Source organism: Cloeon dipterum, chromosome 4 (assembly GCF_949628265.1).
Source record: "Cloeon dipterum chromosome 4, ieCloDipt1.1, whole genome shotgun sequence".
NCBI classification, from domain to species: Eukaryota; Metazoa; Arthropoda; class Insecta; order Ephemeroptera; family Baetidae; genus Cloeon; species Cloeon dipterum.
The window spans coordinates 28389594-28403093 of NC_088789.1; the positions used below are offsets into that span (position 1 = coordinate 28389594).

At 45.0% G+C, this 13500-nt stretch overlaps 4 protein-coding genes across 5 annotated transcripts; 2 read left to right on the top strand and 2 right to left on the bottom strand.

Annotated features, from left to right (window-relative positions):
- The first annotated feature begins 145 nt into the window (after nucleotides 1–145).
- On the top strand, nucleotides 146–6782 carry alphaCOP (coatomer subunit alpha). The gene is made up of 15 exons (XM_065491696.1): nucleotides 146–244; nucleotides 351–508; nucleotides 568–983; nucleotides 1184–1407; nucleotides 1709–1948; nucleotides 2004–2149; nucleotides 2282–2626; nucleotides 2685–2909; nucleotides 2968–3130; nucleotides 3797–4216; nucleotides 4279–4669; nucleotides 4750–4952; nucleotides 5008–5202; nucleotides 5766–6179; nucleotides 6425–6782. Exons 2-15 carry the CDS (start codon nucleotides 429–431, stop codon nucleotides 6674–6676), a joined length of 3714 nt encoding a protein of 1237 aa, XP_065347768.1. The 5' UTR covers nucleotides 146–244; nucleotides 351–428; the 3' UTR covers nucleotides 6677–6782.
- l(2)k14505 (ATP synthase mitochondrial F1 complex assembly factor 2 homolog l(2)k14505) lies at nucleotides 6348–7926 on the bottom strand. Its single transcript, XM_065491699.1, has 6 exons — nucleotides 7769–7926; nucleotides 7512–7711; nucleotides 7349–7459; nucleotides 7151–7296; nucleotides 6788–7098; nucleotides 6348–6631 (listed from the first exon to the last, which is right to left on the bottom strand). Exons 1-5 carry the CDS (start codon nucleotides 7869–7871, stop codon nucleotides 6801–6803), a joined length of 858 nt encoding a protein of 285 aa, XP_065347771.1. The 5' UTR covers nucleotides 7872–7926; the 3' UTR covers nucleotides 6348–6631; nucleotides 6788–6800.
- A 259-nt stretch (nucleotides 7927–8185) lies between these two features.
- Nucleotides 8186–9577, top strand: Fsn (F-box synaptic protein). Its single transcript, XM_065491700.1, has 5 exons — nucleotides 8186–8580; nucleotides 8639–8772; nucleotides 8837–8960; nucleotides 9015–9105; nucleotides 9169–9577. The coding sequence occupies exons 1-5, from the start codon at nucleotides 8266–8268 to the stop codon at nucleotides 9261–9263; spliced, it is 759 nt and encodes a 252-aa protein (XP_065347772.1). The 5' UTR covers nucleotides 8186–8265; the 3' UTR covers nucleotides 9264–9577.
- Nucleotides 9578–9769: 192 nt separating this feature from the next.
- On the bottom strand, nucleotides 9770–13319 carry LOC135944620 (eukaryotic initiation factor 4A-I-like). 2 transcript variants are annotated; one of them, XM_065491697.1, is made up of 8 exons: nucleotides 13166–13319; nucleotides 11798–12048; nucleotides 11057–11175; nucleotides 10843–10999; nucleotides 10669–10781; nucleotides 10375–10602; nucleotides 10097–10320; nucleotides 9770–10031 (listed from the first exon to the last, which is right to left on the bottom strand). In XM_065491697.1, the coding sequence occupies exons 1-8, from the start codon at nucleotides 13186–13188 to the stop codon at nucleotides 9887–9889; spliced, it is 1260 nt and encodes a 419-aa protein (XP_065347769.1). In that variant the 5' UTR covers nucleotides 13189–13319; the 3' UTR covers nucleotides 9770–9886. The 2 variants fall into 2 exon arrangements, with proteins under 2 accessions (XP_065347769.1, XP_065347770.1); XM_065491698.1 differs by lacking the exon at nucleotides 13166–13319 and adding an exon at nucleotides 12119–12144.
- Nucleotides 13320–13500: the final 181 nt, after the last annotated feature.

Genomic DNA, 13500 nt, shown 5'->3' on the forward strand with positions numbered 1-13500 from the left:
ACGTTTCAAATGCTTCGATCTTTCGGAACGAAAAATTCGAATTGTTGCACATGTGTTTTTGTGTACCAACTACAGCAACGTATTTCAAAATGACGCATGCGCACAGTTAAAATATAAAATTCATTTTTGCAGTTGGCAACACTGCAGCTCTTGACAGCAAGACGAACAAGCACGAATTCGGGCAACGCCTCCTTATTCGGTGATGATGTGTACTTTGCCAACACTAGGCTGTCACTAGATTTAGGTAAAATTTAAATAATTAAGATTCTATTATCACACGTATTGTTTTCGAAAAGAACATTGCTTTAAATAAAAAGATCGTACTAACTTCAACGTCTTTACATTCCCAGAGTTGGCACGAAAGGATAGCAAGAACCAGGAAGCTTTAAAATCTCAAGTCGCCGGCTCAGCTGTGACTGAAAATCAAAATGCTGACAAAGTTTGAGACGAAATCAGCCAGGGTAAAGGGTCTATCCTTCCACCCCAAGAGACCGTGGGTCCTTTCAAGGTTCGTAAAAGGTTAACAATATTTTACGAGTCTCATTTATTCAATTTGATTTTTATCAGTCTGCACAACGGTGTCATCCAGTTATGGGACTATCGTATGTGCACCCTGCTGGAGAAATTCGACGAGCACGACGGCCCGGTGCGAGGCATCTGCTTCCACAACCAGCAGCCGTTGTTTGTGTCCGGCGGCGACGACTACAAGATCAAGGTGTGGAACTACAAGCAGAAGCGGTGCATCTTCACCCTGCTGGGCCACCTCGACTACATCCGCACCACCTTCTTCCACCACGAGTACCCGTGGATTCTCAGCGCCTCCGACGACCAGACCATCAGGATCTGGAACTGGCAGAGCAGACAGTGCATCTGCGTCCTCACTGGACACAACCACTACGTCATGTGCGCCCAATTCCACCCTACTGAGGATATCGTCGTGTCTGCGTCCCTCGATCAGACTGTCCGCGTTTGGGACATCTCAGGTGATTAAAACAGGAGTCTTTCGTACTGTGATGTCAGAATCAAAAGAAAATCATGTTTGCGAAATGAATGTTGCTTTTTTACATTTTTAAACGCAGCAAACCAGCTGAAAATATTTTTTATCACATTTAATATTTTGTTTGTAGTCAACAGACACGTCAGTAGTAATTATAAAATAAACTAAATTAAATTACGGTTACAGGACTGAGGAAAAAGAATGTTGCGCCCGGCCCTGGTGGGCTTGAAGATCACCTGAAAAACCCTGGATCGACCGAAATTTTCGGTCAGGCTGATGCGGTCGTAAAGCACGTGTTAGAAGGCCACGATCGCGGCGTAAACTGGGCCAGTTTCCACCCGACGATGCCGCTGATTGTGTCTGGTGCTGACGACCGGCAAGTCAAATTGTGGAGAATGAATGAGGCCAAGGTATTTTTATTTTTAATTTATTGTTAATCTCGTCAGCCACTGCAAGAAGCATACTCTCAGTTATGATATGTTTAATTTCGTTAATTATTGTTTTGTTTCTCGGTTTGCTTCACTTGCCTGTTTAGCCGGAGGTAAATGATTGATATTCCCCTTTGAGTGAAAATTTACAAAACAAAAATTGTATTAAATTGACACTCCAATAACCAAATCCTGTATGAACTTTTGAGTGCACATAACCCATTTTCATTCTGCGTTCAAAGCCAATTTCTCCCGAAATGTGTTAACTTAAATATTTTTTCAGGCGTGGGAAGTGGACACGTGTCGCGGGCACTACAACAACGTGTCCTGCGTGCTGTTCCATCCGCGTCAAGAGCTGATCATCTCGAACGCCGAGGACAAGAGTATCCGAGTGTGGGACATGACAAAACGCACCTGCCTCAACACCTTCCGCCGGGAGAACGAGCGCTTCTGGATGCTGGTCGCTCACCCCACCCTGAACCTGTTTGCCGCCGGCCATGACTGCGGCATGGTCATTTTCAAGGTATATTTTTTAACGTTTGATTCGGTGAGCCAGGGATTTAAAGCGAATTTTGCAGCTGGAAAGAGAAAGACCAGCATATGCTGTGCACGGAAATTTGCTCTATTACATTAAGGAGCGCTACTTGCGGAGACTCGACTTTACCACTTCCAAAGACATTCCTCTCATGATGATTAGAGGAGGTGGCAAGACCCTGGTGCACAGGTAGGCTTCTAAAACTATGTTTATAAATTTATGAATTTTTTTAGTGCAATTTGAGTCTTTCAGGGTGCTCAGAAATTAACGTGCCCATAATCTTGTTCTTAAAAGTAGTTTTTTAAATTTAATTAATTTCAGCATGTCGTACAATCCTGCTGAAAACTCGGTGCTGCTGATAACAAGGACAGAGAACATCGAGAACAGCGTTTACGATTTATACATGGTGCCGAAGGACGTGGATTCAAACTCGCCACCTGACAACGTGGAGAACAAGCGCTCCTCGGGCATCACCGCCATCTGGGTTGCTCGCAACAGATTCGCCGTGCTCGACCGCACTCATTCGGTCATAATTAAAAATTTGAAGAATGAAGTGACAAAGAAGGTGACCACGCCAAACTGCGAAGAAATTTTCTACGCCGGCACCGGCATGCTGTTGCTGAGAGACCCTGACGGCGTCACTCTCTTCGACGTCCAGCAAAAGAGGTTTTAGATTCGTGTCTATCAAACTGATTTGCAAATAATTATTTTTGTTTCCCCCCAGGAGCCTCGCCTCTGTAAAGATGGCGCAGTGCAGATACGTCGTGTGGTCGTCGGACATGTCGCACGTCGCCCTGCTGGCCAAACACACCGTCACCATTTGCAACAAGCGCCTGGAAACGCTTTGCACGGTCAGGGAAAACACGCGCGTCAAGTCAGGAGCTTGGGACGACTGCGGCGTCTTTGTCTACACCACCAGCAACCACATAAAGTACTGCATCACCAACGGGTAAGATTTAATTTGTTATGATTGGAAAATTTGATCAATAATTGATTCATTCAATCAGGGACTACGGGATTATCCGCACTTTGGACCTTCCGATCTACATCACCAAGATCAGAGGCAACCAAGTGTTCTGCCTCGACAGGGAGTGCAGACCTCGCATCCTCAACATTGATCCTACTGAATATAAGTTCAAGCTTGCCTTGATCAACCGCAAATATGAAGAGGTATTATTTTAATTTGAAAATTTTCCCTACTCTGTTAGGACCTGATAGTTTTTTTTTTAAGGTGAAATGATATTGATTTTTTTATTACATGCAAAGTTAACCCTAACTGAACAATTTTTTTCATATTCTTCTGACCAAAAGTGCCCCTAAATACGATTTTTCGAAATTTACCAGCCAATCTTTTTTGAGCTAAGGAAATTTATTACTTCCGGTGTGACACAAATTATGAAAATGTAATAGTGAGGAGATAACTTACTTCTGAATCTTGAAAGGAATTTTTATATTTCCAAAAATTAAGATTGTTAAGGGGGTCTGTGTGTGGCCTCAATAAAACTCAGCAGTTGATAGTGGCGTAAAAATCTGCATATATTCAGAAAGCTGATTAAATTTCCAGTGTTTTCCTATTGAGTAATTTTTCCTCAAATTTACTTTTTTCGCACATAGCTTGTAGAAAATTTCACTGGCCGTTAGGGAACCTTTAAATTTGTTTCGGGGAAAAATCAAAATACCCAAAATTAAGTTAATTTATTTGAGAATTCTATAAGAAAAATTATTTTCTCATTTTAATAATTTCTATGATTTTCAGAAGAAAACCCAGACCCTTATTTAATGCCCTCTCAAAAACAAGTAATAATGCTAAATTTAACTGACAATAATTCAATTTAGGTGCTGCACATGGTGCGAAACGCCCGGCTGGTCGGCCAGAGCATCATCGCCTACCTGCAGCAGAAGGGCTACCCTGAGGTGGCCCTGCACTTCGTCAAGGACGAGAAGACCCGCTTTGGTTTGGCCCTCGAGTGCGGCAACATCGAAGTGGCTCTGGAAGCCGCTCGTGCGCTGGACGACAAGGCGTGCTGGGAGCAGTTGGGACAGGCGGCCCTGATGCAGGGCAACCACCAGGTCGTGGAGATGTGCTACCAGAGGACCAAGAGCTTCGACAAGCTTTCCTTCCTCTACCTCATCACGGGCAATCTGGAAAAGCTGAGGAAGATGAACAACATTGCTGAAATCCGCAAGGACACCTCTGGACAGTTCCAGGGATCGTTGATGCTCGGGGACGTCCAGGAAAGGGTCAAAATTCTCAAGGTAGGCAAATCTGAAAAAATTCTGGCCACGGAGAGACAAATAAATAAATTTATCAATTTTAGAACTGCGGCCAGTTGTCGCTGGCCTACCTGACCGCGAGGACCCACAACCTGAACGAGGAGGCTGACGCCATCAAGCAGATGGTCGATCCTGAGAAGGTGCAGCTGCCTGAGCCAAATGCGAATGCGACCTGCTTCCGACCACCGATTCCCGTGATGCAGGCTGAAACCAACTGGCCACTGCTCACTGTGTCCAAGAGCTTCTTCGAAGGTGCCATGGCCAGCAGGAACAAGCGCAACGTCCACATGGCTTTGGCTGCAGTTGAGGAGCCTGGCGATGCGGCTATTGAAGTTGACGCGGGTGGTTGGGGAGACGACGCTGATCTGCGGCTCGACGACGATGGAGAAGTCAAAGATGACTTTGGTGATGACGAAATTATCGGCTCTGACGGAGGTGAGATAGGACATTTTTCTCTCATTTAAAATTATTTTGTTAAGATCTGACTGGATTGAATTTAATTTTTTCCTTTTTAGATGGTGGATGGGATCTGGGCGGCGACGACTTGGAACTGCCCCCTGAAGAGCCAAGCGCACACGCAGCAGGAGAAGCAGACTACTTTTCCCCTCCAACAAAGGGAATGGCGCCAACCATGGCCTGGGTCAACTCCTCGCCTTTGGTCGTGGATCATGTTGTTGCTGGATCTTTCGCCACTGCATTTAAATTGCTTCAAGCACAGGTACAGCTTTTTCTTTAAAAAAAAATGTATTTCGATTTGATGTTTTCAATCTCAGCTTGGAGTGGTCAACTTTGAACCGTACAGACAGCTTTTCATGAGCACCTACAGCCGGAGCAAGACTTCATTCGCCGCTCTGCCTTTGCTACCTGCCCTGTTGGCGTATCCCCAAAGAAGTTACAAAGGTCCCAATCCTAATGGGCGACTACCGGCTGTTGGATTGAAACTCTCAGTCTTGGTCCAAAGGCTACAGGTAACTTTTTTATAAATTCCTGTTTGCCCTTTCAAAAACTCAAGGGATGAAATTATGGGCAATTGCTGTTTGAGTAATGAGCAGCCCAAAAACCAGTCAGCTCACCAGGAGATTTCATGACAAGTCAAACGTTGTGCAGTTTTGACATTTCTGACGCTTTGAACCCAAAATTTTGCGCTCAAATTATTTTCTAAAATAGAAATAAAATCTTTAAAAATTAATTTATTCATTAAAAAGCCAAACAACACCTTGAAATTTTCATAAAAGTTCACTTGTACCCTGAGACCACTTTTGAGGGGTGTCTACGATTCCTATTTCCAAAAATTACCCGAAAATTTTTAAAATAACCTTTAGTGACCTTTGACCTCAAATTTGGTGTTCATTTGATTAGGCTGTACGAATGTCTCAACGCACACATTGACTTTTAAATTGCATCAACCCAAAATAAGCTATAATAAAAATTTTGATGATGGGAATCACGTCAGATTACCTTGTTGACACTGCCAAAACCATGCGGCGGCTCATGTTATTGCAACAATTAATATAAATATTTCTCCTGCCAGAACTGCTACCAGTTGACAACAAATGCAAAGTTCCAAGAGGCGGTTAAAAACCTGCGTGCACTTCTGCTCAGTATTCCCCTGCTCGTGGTGGAGAACAGACAGGAAATCAGCGAGGCGAATCAGCTGCTGAAGATTTGCCGCGACTACATCCTCGGCCTCAATCTGGAGCTGATCAGGAAGGAATTGCCGGCCTGGAGCACTGCAACACCCGAGGATAAGAGGAGGAGCTGCGAAATGGCCGCCTACTTCACGCACTGCAACCTGCAGCAGGTGCATTTGAAACTGACCCTGAGGACGGCGCTCAACCTGTTCTACAAGCTTGGAAATTTCAAGACTGCCGCCTCGTTCGCGCACCGCCTGCTCGAGCTCGGCCCCGCGCCAGATGTGGCGGCCACAGTCAGGAAAATTCTTCAAGTAAGTAGATATTTCATTTGCGCCGCGGAAAAAAGGCTGACGGACTTTTTCGCCAGTGGTAAAATTGTCTGAATTCACTATTTTTCATCATGGGCTGATCAGAATCGATAAGTTTGGACAATTTTACCGCTGGCGAAAAACTTTTCCGCGTAGCGGAGGATTAAGAGGTTCTGATAAAACAAAAAATGTTTATTTTTTAGACGGGATCTTAACACTGTTTAACTTTATTGAGTTTCTGCTTGCAGGTGTGTGACAAGACGCCAACAGACGAGCATGAGCTGGAGTACGACCAGCACAATCCATTCCAGCTTTGTGGCTACTCACACAAGCCCATCTACCAAGGCACGCCAGAGGTCGTCTGTCCACTCTGCCACGCTAGTTACTTCCCCCAGTTTGCTGGCCGTGTTTGCACGGTGTGCATGGTGGCCGAGATCGGCAGAGACGCCTCTGGCCTGAAAATCAGCATGTTGCAGACCGGTCCGTCGGCATTCAAATAATATTTTTAATGCGTTTTTAGCATTTAAGGAGATTGTGAAGCATCGTTTGTAATTAAATATTATTCCTACTGTTTCTGTTTAATAAATATACGAGATAAAATCTAAACTCACAGCTGAATTTTATTTACTGTCCTCCTAGATTATGCTTTTTTTGCGTTGCAATCGGACTAGGCATGGATAACTGAATCAAAATAGAAGCAGCCGCCAACCTAGCCTGCGCATCCTCTTGGGAGATGTCGTGACTCCATTCCACACGGCCCCAATGATCGCACTGGAAATCCTCCTCAAGACGCGACAGCAGCACCGCCTCGGGCACAGTCAAGTGTCTCCTAGCAACTGCTGCTCCGAGGACAATAGACTTCAGGACGTCTGTCGCGTAACTCAGTCCGTGAAGCGCCAAAAATGAATGGGACAAAAGATATCTGCAAAAGTCATGGTCAAAATTTTAGACCGTAATTTCTGGTTAAATATAACCTCTGCACAGCCTGCTTGTCATTGACAGTGACTTCAGGAGGTTCAATAGAGGTCGTGTATCGCAAGGAAGTGTTCATGACGTCGTTGAACCAAGCAAGCACAGGATTCCATCTCTCTGCTTGCAGAGTTTTTAAGTCTTCCGGCTCCTGAAATTAATACCACATTAATAATATTATTTAGCAAACACGGTACACATACTTCAGAATGGAAAAGAACTGTGTCAGTCTCAATATACTGAATTATGCTGTTGGCCAAGTCCATTTTGGTCAGCTTGTTTGGGTTGTCTAACGCAGTGGTGACAAGTCCGTGCTGTGGATCAATTTTAAACTTGGATACAAAAAATATGAATATTAAAAATTACCAAATGCATAGCGCTGAGGTTAATCGTGTCTTTCTGAGAGTCCCATTCATGACACAAAGCTAGCGCAAGAGACTCGTTATCCACCCTAAGCACCTGTCCCGCAGGGGTGCGCACCCTTCTCTGATCCAAGGTCACCTCCCACAGACCGCCACCTGCGTCCAGGACACTGGTCTTCCGGTAAAACCTTTTCCTACTGGTCACTGCAAACACGAAATTTGTAATAAAATGAACAAGAAACGAAAAATTTTCGTTCTTACAGGCGCTCCCCGCGTTACTACATCGGGCTGGGGCTCGAAGCACCTCGACAGGGCGCAAGAAGGGTCGCAATAAGAGCCGAAATCCTCTGGAGCACACTGCCATGGTCGTCGGATTCTGAATTCTTTTTTCTTCAGTGCTTCTCCCTGAGAATCCTGAACAAGAATTTCTTTGTTTACTCACTAGTGGCTCGTCGAGAATGTATTCAGCCAATCAGAGGCCGCGAAGGCAAAAACTTGCAACATTCTCCCCCCACTTCCTTTTATTCTCATGATAGAACGCAGAGAAAAACTGAAGAAGCGCTTGACCTGCAGTCTGTGAGCGACCGCAGAACTTCTTTGCCTACTCACACACAGGAACCAGAGGAGTACTAAAAGTGGGCGTGGTCCGTGTTTAAGGGTCTTCTCTCTCGGTCTTCTGCTTTGCAGCTTTGCGAAAGCCGGGACCCGTGTGACTGGCAGGCGGGGCGGGGCGGTTGGTACGAGTGGCGTGCGGCAAAATGTCCATCAACAGTGTGACGGACCACGTCCTGGAGTTAATTTTTTCGTACCTCGAGCTGCCGGACTTGCGGAACTGCTCACTCGTGTGCCGGTGGTGGTACAAAATCCTCTGTGATGAGAACAACGACGTGTGGCGGCTGCACTGCGTGCGGCGGCTGGCCGAGGAGGCCCTCAAGTCCGACCTTTTGGCGTCGCTGCCCTCCTACAAGAGCAAGCTAAGGGCATTCTACCACGCGTGGAACCCCAATGACACCTCCCGGAATATCTACGTCAAGCCCAACGGCTTCACCATACACCGCAACCCAGTGGCTCAGGTTGCCGCCTTTTTAATTGAAATGTGCGTTTTTTAATTAATTAAAATATTTCCAACAGAGCACAGACGCGTCGAGAGGGAAAATCGGATTTCGAAGTGGTCGGCACGCCTGGGAAGTCATTTGGGAAGGCCCGCTAGGAACGGTAGCTGTTGTTGGGATTACAACTCGAGACGCTCAGCTTCAGTGCCATGGGTAATTTATTGCCGCGAATATCAGAATTTATAAATATCTCAATATTAATTTGAATTAATTGCAGTTATGTGGCTCTTTTGGGCTCCGACGACCAAAGCTGGGGGTGGAATTTAGTGGACAACCATTTACTTCACAATGGTGATGCGCACGGGAATTATCCTCTTTTAAATAACGCTCCAAAGTACCAGGTGAAAATCAGTTATATAATTTCTATAATTTGAGTTGCAGTAATTATATTTTAGGTTGGAGAGCGGATCAGGGTCATCCTCGACTGTGAAGACAACACTCTTTCTTTTGAGAAGAACTACGAGTTCCTTGGGGTTGCATTCAGGGGTAATTAATTTCTTCATTCAAGAAAGTATGAAGTTCATTGATTAAAAATATTTATCTCCACAGGTTTGCCTTCAAAGAGACTGTTTCCGTCGGTGTCCGCTGTGTACGGCAATACAGAGGTGTCCATGGTGTACCTGGGGCCCCCGCTGGACGGCTAGCCCCTGCTTGAACCCCCACCTCGAGAAATCCCACGTCACTTTTTGTTAGTTTGAGCCAAAGACGTTTTATCTCACCCTTCGGCTGCCATACAAACTTATATGATTAATTTTCGTTCTGTGATACTGTTGATTTTCGTGTGAAAGTGTTGAGGACTATGCAATAGGTAGCTCACTACGATAGGGACACGACTGATAGTGTGCGTGCGTGCGTGTGAATATTATTGTAAAATTGCATGTGTGCAGACGATGACTGACTGCGCTGCATTGTTGACCACTAAAGAATAAAGTTGATGAGAACACACCCTCACCGTAAACCTTCAGGTTTTTCACTTCACTAGATCGCACAACGTTAATGAGAAATGGACACGCGAGAGTTTATTTTTTTTGTTTTTTTATTATTAATAGCTCCTAGCTGTTATTCAAATGAATTTTACCAAGTGACGCAAGCTTTTAGAACAACGTCCCAATTATAAATAGAAAAAAAATTAAATGAGAGACAGAGGGAATACAATTATGGAGGCGCGTATGACCCTTTAATGTGGTTCACAGATGCGCGTTTCTGTTGGAATTATGCTCTCTCCGCATTCAATCATTCACTCTGACTGTTCATCCCTCGATTCCGCTTAGATGAGGTCTGCCACGTTCTTCGGCATTTCCTCAATCACCGTGTTGTAAAACTGCTCAATGTCTTTCAGCGTACGCTTGTCCTCAGCGGTCACAAAATTGATGGCCACACCCTTACGACCGAAACGTCCACCTCGACCGATCCTGCGACACAAATTAACACAAACATGAGCATTTTGCAATGGGACGCCTTTCCAAAATCAACTCACCTATGTATATAGTTTTCCCGGTTTGAAGGAAGGTCGTAGTTAATGACGAGAGACACCTGCTGAACGTCAATGCCGCGAGCCAGCAGATCAGTGGTGATGAGGACGCGCGAGGATCCGGTACGGAATTGCCTCATGATCACGTCACGTTCCTTCTGGTCCATGTCGCCGTGCATGGCGGACACCGTGAAGTCACGGTGGTGCATGTTCTCAGTCAGCCAGTCCACCTGACAGCCAAAATTATTAAATTTGTTTAAATTAAATTATTAAAATTATGTTACCTTGCGACGGGTGTTGCAGAAAATAACCGCTTGCGTGATTGAGAGCGTATCGTACAGATCGCAAAGAGTGTCGAGCTTCCAATCTTCACGTTCGACGTTCACGAAGAACTGCTTGATACCCTCCAGGGTCAACTCCTCCTTCTTAACCAAGATGCGCACAGGGTTGCGCATGAAGCACTTGCTCACGTTGAGCACATCATCGGGCATCGTCGCAGACAGCAGGATGACCTGCGATCGGAAAAAAATTATTCATCAATATTTAAGCTAGACAACAAGGGAAACAACGATTCACACCTGAACGTCGGCGCAACGGAGAGTCTTGAAGACGTCGTGAATCTGCTCGGTGAATCCCCTGGACAACATCTCGTCAGCCTCATCCAGAACGAAAATTTTGATGAAGTTCGTCCCTGGAAGAGTACAGAATGGTCAATTTCAAAGAGGCTTTTACCAAATGGCCGCTAGACTCACTGAGGGCGCCCCTGCTGATCATGTCGTAGACTCGGCCGGGAGTGCCGACGACAACATGAGCACCGGCTTCCAGACGGCGGATGTCCTCTCGGACGTTGGTGCCACCAATGCAAGCATGGCAGTTAGCCTTCATGAAGTCGCCCAGAGCGATCACCACCTGAGTCGCACAGCCAAATAATTAGAAAATTGTTGTTTTCAATCAAAATGCGCAAACCTTCTGGATCTGCTGGGCAAGTTCTCTCGTCGGAGCGAGAATAAGAGCCTGGCACTCCATCAGAGTGGTGTCGATCTGCTGCAGGATTGATATCGAGAAAGTAGCAGTCTTACCAGTACCTGAAAAGGGCAGATTAAATTAATTCAAGACTATTCAGTGTTCGGCTGGGTTGAACCAGTTTGGCCCAAGACTGTTTTTTGGTTTTAAGAGGTTTTTTAAATTTGCTTTTCACTGTATTTTTTAAAGAAACGATGAAACTCGTTCCCTGAACCCCTGGGCTTGCCAATTTTTCAATGCGCAAAAATGCAGCAATATTTTTTAGCGTTAAAAAACCTTTTTTGTACTGAAAATATTGGAGCCTGGAGTAAAATGGTGGGTTTTATTCGGTTTTTCGGCCTGGAAAAAACCGATTCGGTAAAAATCAAATCGGAACCCTGTTAAATGTTGAAAACATTTTCAGCTCAACAATTTCCATCGAATTGTTGACTTTATTACTTCAGAAAATTTGTTGTCCAGTCTATCGAAAAAAGAAAAACACGAAAACAAGTTAAGTTCCTCTGGAATGGACCACCCACGCAGGAATTCGAGCCCCCTCCCCCAACCCTCTCGCTTCACGCTTCCAGGTAGCGAGCGAGCAGCGACAATTTACACAATACTGACAATAATTGTTATTTCTTCACCACCACGAAAGGGGATTCCACACGGCTGCTCCCCTTTAACACAAAAAAGTGAAGGACGTACCTGACTGAGCCTGAGCGATAACGTCATGGCCCTGGATGCAGGGCAGGATGGCGCGCTGCTGGATAGCAGACGGCTTCTCGAAACCGTAGGCATAAATGCCACGCAGAAGTTCCTCCTTCAACTTCATGTTGTCGAAGTTGTCGACCACCTCATTCCAGTTGGACTCGATGACGCCGTCGGGGTTCATGCCGGCCGGGCCGTCGTACACCTCGGGCCCGTTCTTCCCTGGGCCTCCCTCGTACTCATCATTCCTGTGAACAAATAAAAAAAATGAAACCAACGTGGTTAAATTAACAGAGAGAGAAAGGGTTATTTCATTACGCTCGCTGCATTGTCAGTGACTAAGCGTTAACTGAGTGACAAATTGCCATAACGCGTCCTTTTATTCCAAACAGGAAGCGTAAATATTGTTGAATAATTAGCTGTTTTTCACGATAAATTGTTTAAAATCATTAGCGAAACAAATACACCACACAAAATAATTATAATCAAAAAGCACACTGCCCGAAACTTTCTCTTCATAAAAAAATTAATTTTGGTGTGTTTTCTACACTACATATTATTAACCAATATAGTTTCAAAACCCGTGACCTAACTATCACAGGAGTCTTAATAAACATGACGTTATATTAGTTATGCCTAGTCATCCAGATCAATCATTTCTGTGTTCTATTCTAGAAATTAAAACGATAAAAAATCAAAATGGCCAGAAATATTCGAAGTACATATAAACCAATAATTACGAACAAAACAGGCCTAGAAAAATTTAGTTGAAGTCTATGTACGGGTCCATGAGGTAAATCGTGCCAAAGGATGAATGTTTGTTGATAACACTCACGTGGGCACGCAGCGAACGCACCCCGCAGACCGGAAAATTTGGGGGAAAACCCACACAGAAAGGACTAAAGTGCAATGATTTCGCTAATTATTCACGGACGGCAGAGATTAGGAAAATATTTCAATGGCATTGAGTCGAAAGGGCCTCGGTCACACACACACGCGCGCGCGTGTTCAGGGTCTCTTTCATATTATCTTGAATCGACCCAGTGAAACGGTTAAATTCAGGTTCAAATGGTGCCGAATTCGCCGCGAATGCATAAGCAAATTTTGGCCGAGAATGCGTCGCGGCGGGCAGCAACGCCTGGGAGCGGGCATGGGCCCGCAAGGCCCACAGAGGCCCCTCCCCGCCATGTTGGCAGAAGCAACTCGCGTGCTTCTAGCCTTAGCGCCAACGCAAAATTTTCTGAAAGTACGGCGTCCCGAGGCGTCTCGACCGTACAAATTCAAAGCAGACAAACTAAGCTATCTACCAAACACACGTTGGGCCCAATTGGGTCCCTAAATCTACTGAATTTGAATGAAACTTACCGTCTGTCACCACTGAACGACATTTTCACTACGTGTGTTACTTGTAGAAGAAATCACGTTTGGTCGATCCTCCGCTTGCTTTACGAACTACTTTCAACGACTCAAACGTGACTCATTAAGGCTGGCTTAAATTGAAGCAACACCGCAGATTTAAATCCATGTATTTTTTATTATCAAAAAAATGACTCGGTTTTGGCAAATCAATGTATATTCAACGATAAAACAAAGAATTTCAGGCAGATCTATTTTTCCTACGCGAGTGACAAAATGGAAGGCGGAAAAGTAGATTCGAAAACAAAATCCTATCGTTCCGAACAAGGGCGCTGTACATTTTT

Excerpts from the sequence above, each read along its gene's own strand:
- Fsn (XM_065491700.1), top strand. The coding sequence starts at position 8,266 with ATGTCCATCAACAGTGTGACGGACCACGTCCTGGAGTTAATTTTTTCG. Across the intron at positions 8,773-8,836 it reads GCTCAGCTTCAGTGCCATGG|TTATGTGGCTCTTTTGGGCT; the intron begins GTAATTTATTGC and ends AATTAATTGCAG. Across the intron at positions 9,106-9,168 it reads CCTTGGGGTTGCATTCAGGG|GTTTGCCTTCAAAGAGACTG; the intron begins GTAATTAATTTC and ends TTATCTCCACAG.
- alphaCOP (XM_065491696.1), top strand. The coding sequence starts at position 429 with ATGCTGACAAAGTTTGAGACGAAATCAGCCAGGGTAAAGGGTCTATCC. Across the intron at positions 1,949-2,003 it reads GCGGCATGGTCATTTTCAAG|CTGGAAAGAGAAAGACCAGC; the intron begins GTATATTTTTTA and ends CGAATTTTGCAG. Across the intron at positions 3,131-3,796 it reads TCAACCGCAAATATGAAGAG|GTGCTGCACATGGTGCGAAA; the intron begins GTATTATTTTAA and ends AATTCAATTTAG.
- LOC135944620 (XM_065491697.1), bottom strand. The coding sequence starts at position 13,188 with ATGTCGTTCAGTGGTGACAGACG. Across the intron at positions 10,603-10,668 it reads TCCGTTGCGCCGACGTTCAG|GTCATCCTGCTGTCTGCGAC; the intron begins GTGTGAATCGTT and ends TTCCGATCGCAG. Across the intron at positions 10,321-10,374 it reads TCTGCAACACCCGTCGCAAG|GTGGACTGGCTGACTGAGAA; the intron begins GTAACATAATTT and ends TTTGGCTGTCAG.